The 20,448-nt window shown below is 41.9% G+C and overlaps 1 protein-coding gene across 1 annotated transcript in view; it reads left to right on the plus strand.

The window, feature by feature from the left end:
- PRDM6 (PR domain containing 6) overlaps nucleotides 1-20,448 on the plus strand; it is a 108,822-nt gene that overhangs the window by 69,765 nt on the left and 18,609 nt on the right. The window contains exons 4-5 of the mRNA XM_010846294.1: nucleotides 6,906-7,033; nucleotides 10,580-10,704. Coding sequence (XP_010844596.1) covers nucleotides 6,906-7,033; nucleotides 10,580-10,704 — 253 coding nt within the window. The remainder of the gene's footprint in view (nucleotides 1-6,905; nucleotides 7,034-10,579; nucleotides 10,705-20,448) is intronic.

The raw sequence follows: 20,448 nt of genomic DNA on the forward strand, positions 1-20,448 counted from the left end.
TTATCTGATTTTATAGTGTAATTACATTTATGACGTCTTTGAATTAAAATGGACCCCTTGCTTTAAAAGACTATTGAAAGCCCTTCTGGTAAAAATAAATGAACGCTCTGCTCTGCTCTCCCACTCCCTGGAAAACTATAGCACAAAATGCCTGCATCCCAGTCATATGATGGCTTCTGGGCTGCGAAGGAGTGATGGACATTTGCAGTGTTTCCAGGCCATCAGATCAGATGATTTTTCTTGAAAGCGCCCCCAGCTGTAGCAGATTGATTTTCAGGGGTAGAAAAATTCCTTTACAGCAGGGTTTACCAACTTAGGTGCTTCATGAGGCTGAGCAGCTAAGTAAATGAGTGAAGTAAGGAACAGCTAAGAATAGGGGAGGGTAGGGAGGATGGGGAAGGAGAAAAGCCCATGGCTGATCTCAGGGTGCCACTTTGAAGGCGACCTAAGTTTCCGTGGATTAGTCCTAGAGATTGAGGACCCATCTTCTGATTTTTTTCCTCAAGAAAAATTAAAAATTAGATAGAATTTCCAAAATTTTAAAACACTTGTGGAAAAGCAAAATTGGTCAAGCATTCAACCCAAGAGTCACCAGTTTGCAGATCTTGTTTTAGAGATACAGATTGCTCAGAGCCACCCATATACGTAAATTTCTATCATTCAGAAGATGTTTTTCTCTGTATTACGTTAAAATGGGCCCAAGTCAGTCACCGCTGCTGCTGCTGCTAAGTCACTTCAGTCGTGTCCGACTCTGTGCGACCCCATAGATGGCAGCCCATCAGGCTCCCCCGTCCCTGGGATTCTCCAGGCAAGAACGCTGGAGTGGGTTGCCATTTCCTTCTCCAATGCATGAAAGTGAAAAGTGAAAGTGAAGTCGCTCAGTGGTGTCCAACCCTTAGCGACTCCATGGACTTCAGCCCACCAGGCTCCTCCGTCCATGGGATTTTCCAGGCAAGAGTACTGGAGTGGGGTGCCATTGCCTTCTCCTAGCTTACACTATTTCTGTGATGATTATTGTTGTTAATGTAAGTTGGCAGCATTCATAAATGACAAAGCCGTGGATAAACCTCTCATGACCAGCTTATTTAAGACACAACACTGGTGCGGTTTTCACTCATGTTCTCATTTTTTAACGATTTATTTATTCTTGGCTGCACTGGGTCTTTGTTGCTGTGCAGGCTTTTCTCTAATTGTGATGAGTGGGGGCTACTCTCTAGTTGCAGTGTTTGGGTTTCTCGTTGCAGTGGCTTCTCTTGTTATGGAGCACAGGCTCTAGGCTCATGAGCTCAGTAGCTTTAGCTCCCAAGCTCTAGAGCACAGGCTCAAGAATTGTGGCACACAGGCTGGGTTGCTCCTAGGCATGTGGGATCGTCCCTGATCAGGGATCGAATCCATATCTCTCTTGCCTGGAAAATCCCATGGATGAAGGAGCCTGGAAGGCTGCAGTCCATGGGGTCGCTGAGGGTCGGACACAACTGAGCGACTTCACTTTCACTTTTCACTTTCATGCATTGGAGAAGGAAATGGCAACCCACTCCAGTGTTCTTGCCTGGAGAATCCCAGGGACAGGGGAGCCTGGTGGGCTGCCGTCTATGGGGTCGCACAGAGTTGGACACGACTGAAGTGATTTAGCAGCAGCAGCAGCACTGGCAGGCAGCTTCTTTACCACTGGGCCACCAGGGAAGCCCTGCTGTTCTCATTTAAAGTGGTTTAGTGTTCTAGGAAAGTAAGATTGTAGCAAAGAGTGCAGTTCCCTGATCTTCAGGATTGCAATGAAGTCTTTCACATAGTGGTTTTCAGTTAATGGCATGCATGGTTTATAATGAGTGACAGTTTGTGTGATCATTATCTCAACCACATGTGTGGCATTTCAGTAAATATTATTGGTTTGTAAACTATAAAAATATCCTTAAAAAGGTAAGAATGAGCTCTCCCCTTATCTTTCTCGTCCTGTTGATACAGGATAAAAGAAAAAGTACAGACCACAACCAGGGGTTTTAAAATAGCAACAAAGCAATCAGAAAGGCAATCAGTGGGTGCATATTACTGAGAGTTTTCCAGGAGGATAACACAGATAGTTTCTAACTTTGGGTAAGATAATCTGCTCCTCTATTTTAACAACCCATGCCAAAATTGATGTACACAGAAATAGATGACTAGACTTTTCATTTATTGCTTCACTTTGATTTAAAAAACCGGAATAAGTTCAAAGTATAATATATAAATGCCAAAAAAGAGAATGTTAACACTTTGTCATATTTGCTTCAGAAACTTTTTTTTCTTTAAAGAAAAATAAAGCATTTCAGATATATGTGTGTTCCCTTTGTTATCCTTCCATCCCCTTCTTTCCCAAGGCCAGGACTCTGATGAAGTTAATGGTGAATCCTTCCAGCATGTTTATTGTAAACAGATACAGATAGATAGACATATTGCTATCTGTATATTACAAAATACACTATATTAAAATATACAATTGCATTATTTTGTATATTTTGAAATGTTAACAAATGATATCATATGCATTAATCTGCAACTGATTTTCTCAATCAACATTATGTTTTTGATGTTTTGATCTATATCAACTAGATCTGAATACAAACAGGTTTTGTTCATTCATTTTAAGTGTTTAGTACTTTTTTGTTGAATACATAAACCACAGTTAGTTTATTCTTCTGATATGGATATTTCTCTTTTTTATACTTATTTGCTATTAAAAGTTGTGTTCCAGTGAACACCCTTGAACTTTTCTCCTTAGGCACAGGTGTCAGAATTATATTGGAGTAGTTTCCTAGAAGTGAACTTGCTGAGTCACAGGAAATATGCATTGTCAAGTTTATTTCAGCATTGCCAAAATGTTCTCCAATATGACTGTGCCATTTTATACTCCCTTTCAGCAATGCTAGGACTAGCTTTGTAAAACAAATATGCTTTCTACAGTTTCGAGGGGTTCGCGTTACAAAATTTAACCCTTTTCCTTCCAGGTGTCCTGTGTGTTTCTTTACGTGTGTTTCCCCTACCTCTAGCTTCCTTAGAAAAAACAGAGCAAGTATAAAACTATGGTGGTTCATATTCATGGAGAATCAAGTGCACAGTTTTCAGCAAAACTATGCTTGACTCAAGGATTCTTTCAAGGAATTTTTTTCCTAAATTTGACTCTTACTTTCATTCTTACCATTTGAACGAATTCAATTTCTGACCTCTTTGACATTTTCATTGGTCCTGAGGAGATTATCTAAACACTGTGTAAGATTTTTTATATTTTTCTTCTTATTTTAAATCTTTTGAAAGGTAATGAAAACAAAATAACTCTTGGTCTTGGCATTAATAAATCTCCTCAAATTCCTTAACATTTTTAGACCTGTTAGGTATCTATCTTACAGTTACATTTTAGCGTCACACAAATGTAGATGTTGGTGCAGCCTCCAATAACAGCTTCTCGACCTTGAAATTGTTGCAGCTGCTGTGGACTGAAATCTGCTGAAGCATTTCCCCACTTGTGGTTGCTTGTCTCCCAGAAGGACAAATGTCAGCCCGTCTGGGCACAGGGACAGTGTCCTTGTATAGTTCAGATGCATGTGGAATTTTATCTCCCTCTTTTTTAAAAAATTCTTTTACTGAACTCTGAAATGAAAACAAAGTTGAGCTAATGATGGAGATTAATAACAACACACAAATTGGGATGCAGAACTTTTTTGAAAAGTTCCTCTTTAGAGCTTACATGTGGATATAGTGGTTTTTCCAATTTTATTCTACTTTTATTAGGAAAATGAACAGAAATAGGCATCACTGACTGCTGGGCCCTTGTTACTTTTTCAAGAAACACAGTTTAAATGTTTAACAACACAGGCTAGAAAGGGCCCCAAGATGGCCTTGAGCCAAATGCAAAGGTTCATGTTTTTGGCCAGCCTCCCTAAATAACTTCGGCTCGAGGTGCTGCCCATATTAGCATGATGGATCCCATTGAGGAAATCTCACATGCTGAGAATGTATGTTGTTATTACTTGACATTTTATGGCATTTATGAAACTCTTATTTTGGCAGGGGGGATAAAAGCAATCATTACATTTGGATTTTGAAAGATCCCTCTGGCTGTACTTGAGAGACTAGGTTGGAAGGGCCTGAAGCAGCAGCAGGGAAATCTGTCAAGGGACTTTTGTAGTCCTTCAGGCGAGAGAGGAAGCTGGTTCAGGTAGGATGGTGATGGTGGAGAGGGAGAGATGGATGCATGTGAAAAAGTTTTAGGAGGTAAATTCAGCTGGATTTGGTGATGGCTGGGCTCTGGGTGCTAAGGGAAAGAACAGTATCAAGCCTGATTGAGTTTCCTCATTTCTGATGGGGTGCACACTTACGGGATCTAACTTGGTAAGTGGGATTTTTGTCAGGTTTCATGTGAAACAGTGTAATACTGGTATCAGGCTGGAGCAGGGGAGGCTCAGCTTCACGGTATGTGCTCAGTGTTTGATACTTTGGGGAAGCCTTGCAAATAACCATCTACTTTTCCTCAAAGCAAGTAGCGTTTTCACCAGGCAGGCAAGAATTGTAGGATTCCTGTAATCACAATATACTTAGTTTAAGGAGGTTATTGCTGAAACAGTGTGGGAGAAAACACTTTTTTATACTTATTTTGGAGACTGACTGGCTAATGTCTGGTGTTCAGATGAGCTAACACTCGGCGACACCCATGATGTGTAAATGTTAGAGAGTTTAACTTGCTGTTGAGGACATTGGCTGGAAGCATGAAGGAGAACTGCACTTCTCCAAGTGCTTCATAAGTATTTTCACCAGCAGCTGTCATGGAAGGTTTGTTCATGGGAGAGGGACAGGGCAGAGGGCTGGGTCCTCAACATTTTGGGCTCCATTATAGATAGATAGGGAGAAGGCAATGGCACCCCACTCCAGTACTCTTGCCTGGAAAATCCCATGGACAGAGGAGCCTGGTGGGCTGAAGTCCATGGGGTCGCTAAGAGTGGGACACGACTGAGCGACTTCACTTTCACTTTTCACTTTCATGCATTGGAGAAGGAAATGACAACCCACTCCAGTGTTCTTGCCTGGAGAATCCCAGGGACGGGGGAGCCTGGTGGGCTGCCGTCTATGGGGTCACACAGAGTCGGACACAACTGAAGTGACTTAGCTTAGCTGCATAGATAGATAGTGGTATTCAAAGAACTGATGGCTTTGTACAGTGTCACATGGGCTGTTGACAGCAGACTCAAGATTGCGACTTTGAGCCTTTGAACCAGTTTCCTAAAACGAAAATAAGAGCAACAAAATAAGTACCGTGTAATAATCTTACCTAAATAGGAAATCTGTCATCAGGTTGCTTACGGAGCAGATGTATCTACCACATGAAATGCTCCCATTTCCTGCTATCATCCCTAAACTAAGATTTTAAAGTCATTATCTTAAATATAATCTAGGACTCTCTTCATTCTTCTCAGGCTACATTGATTATCAACTATAATCATTCTAGCCTGCTACCCAGTCATAGCTTCTCCAACCATTATATTGATTAGGTTGGCTTCATCTCTAGTTTTATTTGTGGGGGTTAGTGGAAAGATTGGGGGTGAAGACAAATGAGTTCAAGAAAAGCCAAAAAAAAAAAAAAACAAAACCAAAAAACAAATCAACTGTTTTAAAATGACTGATGATGATAAAAAGAACTGTCATCACTAAGACTTTTGGCCCCCAGAATAGAAATGCTGAGCTAAATTAATATGAATGACCTTACTAATTTTAGGGCTGAAATGTAACCAGTGAGGCGCTCCAGGAGACTTGTTCTCTGTGACTGTTTGGAAAAGAAAAGCGGAAAGGCTGATTAGCAAGAATGAGACTTAATTTCTCAGGATGCTCTGCGGAACACAATCTTACTGCTGATTTTTCTTTAAAAGGCCCAGTTTTGCCATGATCCTTCTGAGAACTGTACCCCTTGCTTCCTGGCTGCCCCTAGGACTGAGGATGGCCTTCCAGAATTGCTGCCCATATATAACTCCCCAATCCACCCTTCCAGATACCCCAGCCTCCAAGGTGCCCAGGGCTGGCCTGGTTTCTGGAAGTGGGGGCTGATTGTTTCTGCTGTTAGCCCTGATTCCAACATCCTGGGCTGGCCAGTTGTTTAGCAGAAGGTTTTTGGTCCCATGCTCATTGCCTGGGATTCCATTACCTTGGATGTGATCTTGAAAGAAAATCTGCTTGAGGTGATCTAAGGCAATAATGATTAGACCGACCTCAGTTAAGACATTTTAAATCCATAGGAAACTTTTCTTATTTTTTTCTTTCCCTTTGCGAGGGTCCCTCTTTTTTGATGACTCCTCTCCTAATAGTTTCAGGTCCTGACAGCTGAAGTCCTACATCTTCTGCGAGGTGAGAGTCCATTTTTTTCAATCCAAATCAGAGTCTAATTTTATCAGTCTGAAACAGCTCCATAATGCGCCAACCCCTGCTAGGTGTCACCCGGCTTGTTGAGCCGACAGTCCCTGCCTCCCAGATGCCTTCGACCAGTTACGTGTTTGAGACGAGGGCCTCTCATGTGGATGTTCCAGCCATGTCAGCGTGGCCTCGCCTCTCAGCTTGCTTTGTTTATCCAGCAGCTCATTACTAAAGAGTAGCCTGTCAAAAAGAGGTTAAATATTCTTTGGGAAACATGGTCACTCACATCCTTGAGATGCCACAAATATGTTTAATAAAGGGAAGATTGGCTTGATAAGAAAAACGTGATTGACTTGCATCACCAGAAAATGTTTTTCTCCTGTTATTCTAGTTGAGTTTCCACAAGCATTCCTGAGCACTAGCAAACCTATGGGCAATAAATTGCTGCAGCCAACACATAAAGACACCAAGGGAAGCAGGGGAAATGATTGCTGATGATTCGTTCTAACTACTTGACCTTCTGACCTCTTCTCTAGATATATGACCAAGATGGGACACTACAGCACTTTATTGATGGTGGGGAACCTAGTAAGTCGAGCTGGATGAGGTATATCCGATGTGCAAGGCACTGCGGAGAACAGAATCTAACAGTAGTTCAGTACAGGTAAAGTATACCTTGATTTACCACTTACAAAGCCGAAGCCCTTTGCCTTGCATATATAAATTCAGGCTTGCTGCTAGTTTTGAAAAAATCCTGCAGAGTCCTGAAGTCCTGAAGAACTCTGCAGGGCTGGCAGGAATTTCTTTTTTTTTTTTTTTTTCCTGCTAGGTTTGTGATATCTCTCTAGTTCTTGTAACAGTCATTTCTTGAGAATTCAGGAATAAGGATGCTAGGAGAAGGCCTTTTTCACTCACTGCACATGAAAAAGTTACTTCCACATCATCACATGAATGTTCACCATGGCCTGAGTGAGCCCAGTGAACTCACTGACTTGCAGTGATTTCCTCCCCAGCAGATGTGTCCACACGCAAACAGGAGGTCACAGATTCAGCCCACGTCACTTGCTTTCAGTCGCCTTCAGTCTGGCTGTCTCTCAGAGGAAACAGTTTGAGTTGCACAAAGGCATGGGAAATCAAGAAGTCTCAACCCTCCCCAGGCTGCTTTCCTGAAACCATTGTGCTCAACAGCCTTGACTGAGTCATAGTAACCTCTCCTGATCCCTTGAAAGGTGCCAAGGCATTTGGCTCTGGTCCTGCGGCCATTCAGAGTATGTTTCAGGGGGATGGGGTGGTTCCAGAGCACAGAGAAGGCACCAGTCCCCTGAGATATTTTGGCAAATCCCAAAGGTGAGTGGAGATGAGGTGAAGCCTCCCCAGTTCCCAGAGTCTCATAGGGAGGCCTAGAGTGGGGGAGGGGCAGAAAAGCCAGTGGGCATCCCAGATCTAAAGCCACACCTGCCTGATGCACCTGTTGGTCAAGCATTTCTATCAAGTACTAAAGGCTAGAGTGGCAACCCAAAGGCAAACACAGATCCCATAGGAAAAAAGCCCTGCCACGAAGCCTTCTTTTCTCAGAATCCCTCAAAAACATGTGCCATGTAAATATATGACCTCAGTTATAAACAGCCACGTTCCCTTTAGAATCAGAAGCAACTGTTTAACTTTATCAGGCACCACAGACACATCAAAGCAGAAGGAGCCTTGCTCGGCAACTTGGAGTCCTGCTGATGACAATTTCTTTTTTTTTTTTTATTTTTAAAAATGAAGCCTTAAAAAAAGAAGCAAACTTTATTCCCCTTATAGGTTAAAGGCTGCACAAATCTGGCTTGCTCTCCGAAGGCCTCCAAATTCAAAGGGAACATATTTGGACAGCATGTGACTCACTGCATTGGTTTCCTAGGCAGTTATCTTTCATTACATAAGGGTTTATATGAACTTGCACACGATGGTATCTGGTTACAGTCTGTATATGGGCTTCACCCACCTTCCCTGCAGCTGCATCTCTGTTGTGAAGTTTTTATAAAACTCGGAGCTAGTAAAGTAGTAAAGATTGTGTTTGTCTACTCGGCAAGAGATAGTTTGGCTGGTTCCGTCATGGGCACCCTGGGAGCTCTTGAGGAGACTTCTGACTTTGGGTAAATAAGAAACCCCTGCAAGAAAGGTGGGCATGAGAAAGTCGTTACCTTTCTGTCAATATTAAGTGGGTTTTATTGCTCCCTTCCTTATGGTGCTTCCACACTGAATTCTCTCTGCCGATCTGTTTTCGATTACCTCAGATCTTTATAAAATGAACTACAAAAACACAATTTAAAAACTGGCATCCATCACCAGTGACCACGTCCAAGAGTAAGAAAATAGAAAAGTTGGACCCTGAAGAGCCAGCCTAATTTTTATTATACATGAATGTCCTCTTCACAAAAAGTCAGCTGGTTTAGATTCATTCTGTTATGATTTGTAATATCTAAATGGAATTTTCTTCAAAGCGCCCTTGATTGATTGACCCTTAGCTGAACGTTTTGTTTTTATTTTGAGGCTGACAATAATGTTTGTTGGCGTGTGTTCCGCTTCAGCTGCGTTGGGACGCCATGAAGCTATCTTTATGAGTCATCCAACCACAATCCTAAATACATGTCAGCAAAGGAAATATTATCTGAAAAGGGAAAAATCCCTTTGATGTGCTTCAACATGCAGAGATTTCTGCGAGTTTTGGAAGCTCTGCCCGCTTGTAAGGAACGGTGTACGCTTACACTTTTCTTTTTCCCCTTTTGGCCTACTCTGCCTCAAAAGACCACCCATCGCTCGAAAACAGTTCTGCTCTTTCAGCGGCAAAGTGTGTCATTTGGTTTTAGCACATTCATTTGCCGGCGCTGTGTTTATATTAAGGGAAGCCAAACCGAGAGATGAAATGTTACAAGGGTGAAGTACAAAGTCGACTCAATTTTTCTCAAGTTAGGAGATGCCAGTGATTTATATCCCAGCTCCAATTTTGATTTTTTTATGTAGCAGTGGAAAGAATTAATAAAATGCACAGCTCTTGGAGATGCGGAGGGAGGAAGGGGAGTGAGGTCTGGACAACTGGCTGGAGTTTTTGTCAGATATTCATAGAATGTTGGGGAAAAACATTCTGCTTAGCTAGCAGTGCCCTCATGAGACAGAATGGCAGCAAGTAAGGAAAATAACAAGATAAATGAAATTTTTGCAGCTGCAAGTAAAATATTGAGAATCTGCACTTTTTTATTGATCTTTATGATCCTATTGCCAAGAGCCACTTTGTGGTGACAAAATATGTTGACAAGTGCATATCTCACCGCCGTGAAAAATGTGGTGAAGGATTCGCCTTATGTCTACAGTGTTGTACAAGGAACAGATTGCCCTGCTATGGCCAGTTCCTTACAGAAAGGCTAAATTTAAGGTTCACCAACCCTGAACCCTTTTATCTTGAACTTGAGGCTAATGTTTGTAGCAATTCTTCACTGAGAAAACCGATCACAGGCTCCTCTTTTTTCTTTTTTTTTTAAATCTGTAGGTTTTTATTCACTGTGCCATGGCTGTTTAGTTCTTGGTACCTTCACTCTGTCATTTCATAGTGTAATCTTTCAGCCAGAGTAAAGTGCCCCTCTTGTATTTATTGAATTTCCATCCACTTCACATAAGAGGGTTGTTTTCCTTCTTCTTCTGTATCAAATTTTAGAGGAAAAAAAAGCTATGGGGAAGATTTTTATTTCTCTTAGCCCTTATATCACAAAGCTGCTTAATTTTATTACAAATTTGAGAACTCCCATGCCAAGTTGTAAGAATACACCTAACGCTTTTCCTTCAAATAAGAAATCAATGGTGTTAATTTGTATGTGGGGTCGACGTACCAGAGTCTGCAGTTTACCAAGAAAGAGAATTTTCTCGTTAGTGTGAGATGAAATTTTTTCTTTAAATGAACTCTTCCTTTCTGCTGACTCTCCGGGGCCAAATATCTGTCTCTTTGGCCAGGATGTTCCATGGAAGGACACTGTGGAAATAAACTGTGAGCTATTTATCGTACTGGGTTACAGGCTCTAATTGGTTGCTGGGAACGATAAGGTGGGTGCAGATTTTATTACAAACAGAAATTGTTTAGGTGGGAAACTGGGCAGAACTTTTTTGGGGCAATAACAATGTGGATGGAGCATGTGAGTCCTACCGATTACTAAGCTGGGTTTTCTTTTGTTTTGAATAGGTCGAATATATTCTACCGAGCCTGTATAGATATTCCCAGGGGTACCGAGCTTCTCGTGTGGTACAATGACAGCTATACGTCTTTCTTTGGGATCCCTTTACAATGCATTGCCCAGGATGAAAACTGTAAGAATTTATTTTAGCTCTGAATTCACATTTCCAAATACCTATTTCAAAACTAACTTTTAAAATAAGAGTGTTGTTTGAAACTCCTGAAATGTGGTTCACTCTGCTGTGTAACACAAATGTGCACAAGTCTGTTCCATCATTTTATTTTTCCTTGTATATCCTGTGCTTTTTCCAAGGATGTCTTGACCTATACAGCTCAATGTTTTTTCACCCATTTATGATTTGAAAACCTTTGTCCTAGTTTAAATCATTGCCAGCAGCGGTGTTAAGGCAGCTGGTATCTACTGAGTACCAACTATGTGTCTGGTTCCAAGAGCAGCGTAAGTTATAACTTCTGCTCTGAAGGATTGCACAGTCTTGCTGGAGTCACACTGTTTGCAAAAACGAAGTAAGGAGACAACACTTTCTTTAATCAGGAACAACACCCCTCCAGTCAATTGGCTTTTCTTCCTCTTAAGTAGTTGTTGGAATAAGAAATGGTAGTCAAAACCATAGACATATGATTGAGGAATTTGTCTCTAAACATCTTAGTCTAAAATGAACCGTGTAATTTTCTTCTATCTTTATTACTGTTACTATCATTATGTTTGAAAAAATAATTTAATGCAAACCTTTGCAGTAGTTTTCATATAAACTTTATATATTTGTTTTTATCAATTTTGGGGAAAATGTTATAAGGTGATTTCTAGTATTTGGAATAGATTTAGATTTGGGTGATTTTGATGTGCTTCAGTGAGAAACACTGGTTTGAATGATGCAATTTTTTTCTTGTCATCCAACTGACTGATCTGTGAACTGATAAATTTGGATTATGCAGTAGAAAAAGAAGCAGAGAGAACAGATTTATGTAAGAAACTTAATTTTGGGGGAAAAAAAGTGTTATTTTAATTTTTCCTTCTCTACTTACTTTCTCTCACACACATATGAACTGAAAAAAAATATTTATAATATTACTGATCAAAATGCTGATGATCAGATATTTCTTTTCCATGTTATCTTTGTTTTCTTTGTAAAAAAAAATAGAATCCTCAAAAAGCATATTATGCTCAACTTTCTTTTTCTGTTTTACCCTAACCCCAAGCCAATCTCAAATCAAAAAAATGAATCTTTGGACATATAAGTACATTCCTCTTACTTACCAAGTTTCCATTGGAAAGTTTTTTTTCTGCAGTAATGCTCCTATTTGAGGGAGTGTCTGTTTTCACAGGGGAAAATCTCCATGTTGGACATGAGTGTGTGGTTGGTGTTAGAAGCAGAAATGGCCATGGCGGCCAGTATGCTCTGTCTTCCCAGGATGGCTCCATGCTCAGCATTCCCAAGACTGGGTGTAGGTACACATGTGGAAAAGCACTGTTATCAGCTCCCCTGGTTAGAACCTCGGTGTAGCTTCACCTTCTAAAAGATGGAATCTGATCCAGAAAGATTCCATAAATCCTATACGGCCTTCTATTTCCTTCTTTAGTACAGCCTGCTACAGACTCTGAAGATATTCTGGTGTGCATGTCAAGGAACGTCTGGAAGTAAACACATCAAAGTGTAGAGTTCTAAAGTACGTAGCACATAGTCCAAAAATTCATTCATTCATTAGATAGTTGTTGAATACATACTAAGGACCAGTGTCATTGCTGCATACTCTAAGTACAGCAGTGAACAAGACATACGGGAAGTCCTGCCCTCATGGAGCGTATAGTCTAATGGAGGGAGACAGATTATCAACCAATAAATGTAAGTTAGTTTGTCGTGTGATGATAAGTGTCATAGAGATAACAAAGCAGAGAAGGGGCGAGGAGTGCTGGGAATTGGGAGTTGCGGGTTTAGAGATGACCAATGTGGGCCCTACGAGGAAGGTGGCCTTTGGGCAAAGACTTAAGGAAGTGAAAGAACAAGCCACATGTTCTTTGGGAGCAGAGTGTTGCAGGCAGCTGGACTCCAAGCCTAAAGGCTCAAGATGGAGATGCTACTGGCCTGTAGGAAGGGCATCACAATGGTTAGCATAGGTATGTCAGCTGGAGAGAGTGGGTTGGGGGGAGTTAACTTAGATCTGGGGACAAGAATCTTATAAAGTCCAGAAGGTCACTGTCAAGACTCTGAATTTTACTCTGTTTGCATTGGACAAATGCAGTATTGTAGAGTTTCAAGCAGAAGAGTGATATGATCTGACTGAAGTTGTTACAGGTTTACTCTGGCCACTTAGTGGAGATCTGACAGTGAGGGTGAGGATGGAGCAGGATCCGGCTAGAGGCTCTTGCTGGAATCCAGGGAGGAAGGGTGATGGTGGTTTGGACCAGGGTAAAAGTGGTGGAGGTGGTGAGAAGCGCTTGGATTCTGGGTACATTTTGAAGGTAAAGTCAACAGCATTTGCTGACACGTTGGATGCCGAGTAAGAGAAAGGAGTCAAGGATAACTCCAGGGCTTTGGTCTGAAGAGCTGGGTGGATGGAGTGGCCACTTAACTGGATTACGAGTCACTCATGGGAAGCGTGAAGTGACTGCTCAGGGAATGCTCTTCTTCCCTTTGACGTGAATCTCTGGGGTGGAAGTCTCACGTCTGCAACATTGCTTCTACCTTGTGATGCTGTTACAAGGATGAGAGGGATTTAGGGCCTGGGCTGGATGATTTGGGTTTTGTGTGCCATTCACAGCCACCTGACTGTGGTGTCTGGGAGTGTACCAGCTGGTCTCCAGGTTGTATGCTAGTGCCATCCAAAATGTGCTTGGTGGCAACCCCAGGGGCATTGCTTCTCAGACCTTCTTTCTCCCATAGTTCAGCCTTTGTGAAGCATTCTTGAGGTTGCTGATTAGAGTATTGAATAAACTCTACCAGGGCACATGTTATGTATCATTTAGCACCTGAAATCCTTGGAAGGAAATTCGCAAAACTTCAGCAGTTTCAAGTATTATGGATTCAGTAGACAAACCATGTAGCTCTTTTGGGTTGAGTTCAGAGCTCTAAGTAAGGGTGGAGGGAAGTTGAAAGAGAATTAAGTCATTGACTAAAATGTTCAACAGTGACAATCCCCCATCCCCCTAAGGGTATTATAGGAATTTTATTTCAGTTCCTGTCTCAAAGTCGTATATCTATCATGGGATTGGCCACCCAAGAAACCAGTAGAAAGCTTCATCAGATGGCGTGGGGGTAGATATACAGCTTTGACTCTAACTGGAAGATGGATTCTCATTCCATATGATTCACAGAGGTACCTAGGGAGGCTTTATAATGAGGGCTCTTTTTTCTGTACCGAGAAAATACTCGGTGTGATTTAAAAGAGCAAATGTGTGAAAGGGCATGGACAGATAATTTAACAGATAGCCTTTCACAGCCCTGAGTAATTTAAATCATCTCACCAGGATTAGCAATTTGAAGACAATTTTTATTCTACCAAGCTAGCCACAAAATAAATTAGGTACCTTATAAAGAAGCTTCTTGAGATCAAAGACTTATTTGACAAAATGCCTCCACAGAGCCTCCTTCTAGTGCTGTGCACACAGTAAACAATACACACTCACTGGATATATATTGAGGATTTTACTGCCATTATTAGAAGCGATGGATACAAAGTTCAGCCAGCTGTTTTTTCTTGGTTAATGAAATTGTTACATGATCCAAGACATTCAAGGAAAATATGATTTTGCTTAGTGAATAATACTTATTAAGCACTTTCATTTATAAAAATACCACTTTCTTCCCATGGTTCTTTCAACGGTGAAAGTACACATTTCCTATTGAGCGTGTGGGGTGGGTTCAGGCTTCAGGCACTGGCCCCTCTGGCAGCGGCCACGAAGCAGTGGGACACGCTCCCTGCCCGGACCAGCCATTGAAAGCCGCCTTGCCTCAAAGAGAGGGCAGCGTTTCACACAGGCATTTGGGCTCTGGAAGCAATTCGTATGTTATTTTCTTTAAGAAAGAAAAAATAAAAAAACCCATAGTTCTAAATGTAATAGAGCTGCAAAGAGAGCACGGCTGCGTCCACTGTGGGCCTTTCAGAAGAGCCTGAAGGAACGCCTGTGTCGACAGATTGTATCCGCAAGGAGGAATGAGGTTCCCCAAAGCTTCCAGTGGGGGATTAGCTCCTGCAGAGTGTAAAGACCATAGTGTATTCATATTCATTTCAGAGGAAATTAAAAAAAAAAACCTGGGAATAAATGTTAAACAAGTCTTCCTGCTGCTTTTTCTGTCTTGGCATATGAAGCTGAGGTGGTGGAATGTGAAACTTGATGGCAACACAGAGGTTGTTACACTGGACTAAACTCTGTCTGAGAGAGGCCTGCCTTTTCGTTTTGATTTTAAAGAGCAGAAAATAAAGACGGGCACCTCTGCATGGTGCCCTGGCCCCACCATCCCACCAACAGTGTGGAACTAGGCCCTGGGTAGAGAAGGCTCCATCAAGCCTTCTGTCTGTGAACATTGAGGAGATGATGGTATAGTTCAGTCCAACAAGAACATCGGTCTGCAAGACCCTATGGGGAGCATCGTGATGGGGAACAAAACCTCAGACCCTGTCCTCGAAGGGCTCAGTGTAGGAGAAGGCACATAAGCAAAAACTACACTGTAGAACCTAATACGGGTGCCTTGTGACATGGCCATAGCAGGGAGCTGGCCTCGGTGGTGTCAGTGATAGTCAGTCAGTTCTGGCTAACTCTTTGCGACCCCATGGACTGTAGCCCGCCAGGCTCCTCTGTCCATGGAATTCTCCCAGGCAAGAATACTGGAGTTGGTAGCCATTCCATTCTCTAGGGGATCTTCCCAACACAGGGATCAAACTTAGGTCTCTTGCATTGCAGGCAGATTCTCCACTCTCTGAGCCACCAGGCCGGTAGGAACTGGGACAAGTCCAGTTCCAGGCCCTCGTGCACAGTGGGCAGCTGAGATTGGACCCCTCCCATAAATCCGGGAACTAGAAATCACTGTTTGTCCCTGAATGGGGACTAGAAAGTGCTACCCTCAGGCCCGTAGTCCAAGGAGCTCTCCATTTGGGGCCATTGATGAAAGCAGTATGTCGCATTCCAAAACCGGCCCCAGCTATGGGAGGGTATGGAGTTGGGTTTTGCATTACCTTCCAGTTGTGGAAACCTTAAGCCAAGAAGCTGATGTAAAACTTGGCCCAGAACTGGAGGAACATGGAGGGTCCTAGAACAAGCAGAGAAGAGTTCCACCCCAGAGGTATCTGCTCAGGACTCCAATAGAAGGCAGTGGCCACTGAAAAACACCTTCATTGAAGGAAGCGGCAAAAGACACAGAGGAGCCCGCTGTCATGAGAGATTTGACCTCTTGGATGCCTCAGTCCTTGGCGCCTTGCGAGCCTTGCTTTAGGATTGAGGCCCGCATCCCTCCGCTTTCTGAGGGTGTAGAGGGCTGAGAGCTGAATTGTCTTCAGCCTACAGAGCCACTTTACCCGTGGTCGTGTTCCCTCCCCGTGTAGCCTGTGTCCAGGGACTGGTCAGTGTGGGTGGGTATTAAGGACTGCTCCCCTTATTCCAAAGCCAGATGACTCGAAAGGTTAATTAAGAGCTTAGTTAAGTGCTTTTAATTGCTCTTGACACCATCCTCTCTCCTCGTTCTGCAGTAAACCTCTTGTACACAAAACGCAGATCTCTATTTCAGACTGTTTCCCGGGGGACCTGAATTCAGACAGGTGCTACCAGATTTATATTACCAGCTCAGACTTCTCACTGGAGACCCAGGCTCCTGTCAACCTGTTGAATTCCCACCTGCACTTGCCTGTCTCACAGATGTCTCAAACTCAACATATTGAACTGAAACCATCCTACTTTGTCCCCCAAGCTGTCTCTCTCCCAATTCAGTACCTCACTCCCATTCACTCAGCTGTTCTGTCTAGAAACCTTGACACCTTGTTCTTTCTCAGCCCATCTGTCTAGTCATTCATAAATCCCTGTTGATTATATATTCTTAAATGCTTTTCTTTCCATTTCTGCTGCCACCTCCCGATCAGCCTCACAGACAGCTTTGGCCTGGACCTCTGCATTTTTCTTTTTAGTATCACAGCAGCCAAAGTGAAGTCTCATTGATTTTGTTGTTTCAGTTTAATCACTTATTTGGTTAAAAGTTAGTTTTTAACTAACTTTTGGTTCCGTTGATCAGAATTCAGAAGATAATATGGACATGTAATTCTTCTTCCAGAGGCAGTGAGTTGACACATTCTAAGGTGTCCTTCCAGATGTATTTTTTTGCCCATTCTCTCATTTGTGCACATTCTCCCTCTTTTTCTCTGCCTCTCTGTTCCTGGTGGCTCAGATGGTAAAGAATCTGCCTGCAATGCAGGAGACCTGGGTTCAACCCCTGGGTCGGGAAGATCCCCTGGAGAAGGGAATGGCAACCCCCTCCAGTATTCTTGCCTGGAGAATCCCATGGACAGAGGAGCCTGGAGGGCTAGAGGCTATAAGGTCACAAAGAGTCGGACATGACTGAGCAACTAACACTACTACTATTAGATTTTTTGTACTGCAGCTCACTTTTTCATTTAATGATATAGGGTGATGATGCATTTAAAGTATAAGTGCAGTCACCTTATACCCTAGCTTCAACCCCTTTTTTGGATTGCCATTACTTTTATAATCAATCCCCAGCTCTTTAAAATGATAGCCCATGGAGTACGTATAGTCTTCAGAAATGTTTTGTATGGCTCACTTAGTGTTTTGTAAAATTCTAATTCAAGCATCATCAGACTGGCCATGCCCTATTTGGTTTGCTACAGATCCCACCGTCCTCTGTTGTACTAACTTACTTCACATTCAAGGTATCTGTCTCAAGGAAACTATCTTTCCTACCCCAAGTTTCCAGCCCTGATAGATGTTTTCCTGACTCCTTTTCTTCTCTGTCACACCAGTTGTACTTGTAGAGACTATATATTGTCAATTCTAAGATTTGCATATTTTTTTGCATTTTAATCTTTCTGAACCTGGTCTTACAATGCACAGTGACTTAAAATTAATGGTGCAGCTTGCAATTCATGGAACTTTAAATTTGATGAAACCAAGTAAGTAATTGTGAAGACGTTTGTATATCTGTCTCTCTCATGAGAGTTTAAATGGTCTGAGAGTCGGGCTATTACTGTCCTGTTCCTCTATATCTGCAGCGCTTGCAGTGTCTGGCTTGTCACCAATGCTCTGTAAGCACTCATGGGCTGAATGAATGACTGAGGGTGTAAAATAGGACTTTGTTATACAGATCCTGTATTGCTCTCTCTCAGAATTTTAATTTCGCAGGATTTGGTGAGTTCACGTTCTTTCTTGAGTATATCCTTTAGAGCTTCCAGAGTTTTCCCTCTCCCCCTCAATCTTTGTCTTATAGACTGAAGACAAAGTCTTCTTTGCTTACCATGTCTTCATGGAGAAACCCCTTTATCCTTTGGAGGAATTTCCTTAGTTGTCTCTGGGCATTTTGCAGTTGTCTGGACTGTCTTGGCTTGGGATAGCATAGTCTTTTCTGATTCATTTCTTGTCCTCTTATAATTCCCTGTTTTTCATTAATACTTTTGTTTATTGGCCCCATCAAAGTGGTATTCAGAAAGAATGATCCTCTGCGTCCTTTAAGTCCTGCTTAAAGTTCTAGACCTTTAAGGGTATCTAGACCTCTAGGGTCTGTGGGCACTTGCAGGCACTCTGCAGAACAACTTTGAGAGCAAATACAGTTCTTTTGTGAAAATTATCCATTCCTAGCTTTACTTTTTTCTCTCTCTAAATTATATGCTCATTTCGTTCAGTAAGATTGAATTTATTCACAAGTACAAGAAAAGGTGATGCCAAAAGCAGAATATAGAGTGTAAGCATTACTGGTATATCTTGAAAACATGTTTGTTTTGAGGACCCTGTAAGAGAAAATAAGACAGAGAATAAGCATCCCAACTCCTATTACCTCAATGCTCTTATTATCATTAACTTAGATCCCTGTTTATCCCAAATCATCCTAAAAGCTAATATAAACTTTTCTTTGTTACTATTTTGACTTTGGTTATTAAACTTAGAAAAATCTATTGGCCCACACATTCTTTTCTTTAATAGAAAGGTGATGTGACCTTAACAATTTTTGAAAATGAGTTTCTTGAGTTACTTTCCAAGAGCTTAAGTGAGAAGTCAGCCTTTATAATCTATACTCAGAGTATTATTTGTATGATTTCCCCCAGAGACATCATATTCCTCTTTCCAGCAGTGAGCTTCTGGCTGGCTTTCCTGCTCTCTTGCATGTTGATGACATCTTCATTCCACAGTCTCCCCACCCTGCCTTCCTTCCTGCTAGTCTGGCCTTCCCAACCTACCAGAGCTCTGTGTTGCCTGAAGACCTGCGGGCTTCCCTTTGCTTTATCTCTTCCGGATTAGTTATAAATGGGCTAAGTAAGAGGAGTTTTACCTTAATCTCTTGACAGTACTGGTGTTTTGTTTTTTAAGAAAGAGCCAAAACATAAAACATTTCTTTTTATCTTTCAGTATGTAGTTTAGAAGTCACAGCCTCTGTGCAATCAAAGGTTTTTTTGAAAGTCTAAAATGTGTGCACACATTTCATATTGGTGATACACTTTTGCCCCAGAAATTGAAATTATACACAAATTTTATACATGAAATATAGACATAAATATGTATATGCATGGGTTTATAGGTGCATTTATAACTTTTATGTTTATTTATGGGTTTGTATACACACACAAAAAACCTCTGTACTAGCTGTGAAATGTCCTTTTTATTTTTGCAACACAGCTATTGAGTAGACACAGAATTGGAGTGTGGTCAGGGAAAAAAAAAATCACCCTGGAAATCAGAGAGCTAAAACTTCCAGCTTAGTTGTGTCCTTAACCAAATGTGTGACCATGGGCAGTTATTAGACCGTGAGCAAATTATTAGACCTTCAGCTTTTTTTTTTTTTTTTTCTTTTGGTCATAAGAGAGGGTAGAACTGAATCAGTTGTTCTCATATCTATATATTATAAGTACTTGGGGGGAACTTTAAAAAATGCAGATGCCCAGGCCCTACCAAGAGATTCTGGTATTTTTAAGAAAATCTCCCCTGTGAGTCTATTATGCATTCAGGGTAAAGAACTGCCAACTAGACAAACTCTCCCTTGGTCTGTGAGTCTCTTTTTTAAGTTGATAGTTCTCCTTCCTAAGACAGGACGGGCCAGGCCAACTGCATGGGCCAATCCAGAGCCCTGCAAGATAAGCTGTTCCTTTGTTGAATTCACCTTATACATGTGATTATTACAACACTCAGAGGTAAAGCGTCCTTGTTGTTGATGTTCAGTCACTCAGTCATGTCCGACTCTTTGCGACCCACGGACTGCAGCATGCTAGGCTTCTGTGTCCTCCATCTCCTGGAATTTGCTCAGACTTCTGTCCATTGAGTTGATGATGTCATCCAACCATCTCATCCTCTATTGCCCCCTTTTCCTCCTGCCCTCAGTCTTTCTCAGCATCACAGGGTCTTCTCCAGTGAGTCAGCCCTTCACTTCAGGGGCCCACAGTATTGGAGCTGCAGCATCAGCCCAATGAAGAGTTCTTGCACTATCTCATTCAGTCCTTCTGATGACCGTTTTACATTTTACCAAGGACTAAATTGTGGATTTAGATGTCCTATACTTGCCCACAGTCAAAAGTAATACAGTCAGTCCTCTGTATCCGTGGGTTCCATCTGCAGATTCAACCAACCACAGATGAAACATATTGGAAGAAAAATTCTAGAAAGTGCCAAAAAACAAAACTTGAATTTGCTGTATGTTGGCAACTATTTACATAGC

The sequence above is a fragment of the Bison bison genome, unplaced genomic scaffold, assembly GCF_000754665.1.
Source record: "Bison bison bison isolate TAMUID 2011002044 unplaced genomic scaffold, Bison_UMD1.0 scf7180017864235, whole genome shotgun sequence".
In the NCBI taxonomy this organism is placed as follows: Eukaryota; Metazoa; Chordata; class Mammalia; order Artiodactyla; family Bovidae; genus Bison; species Bison bison.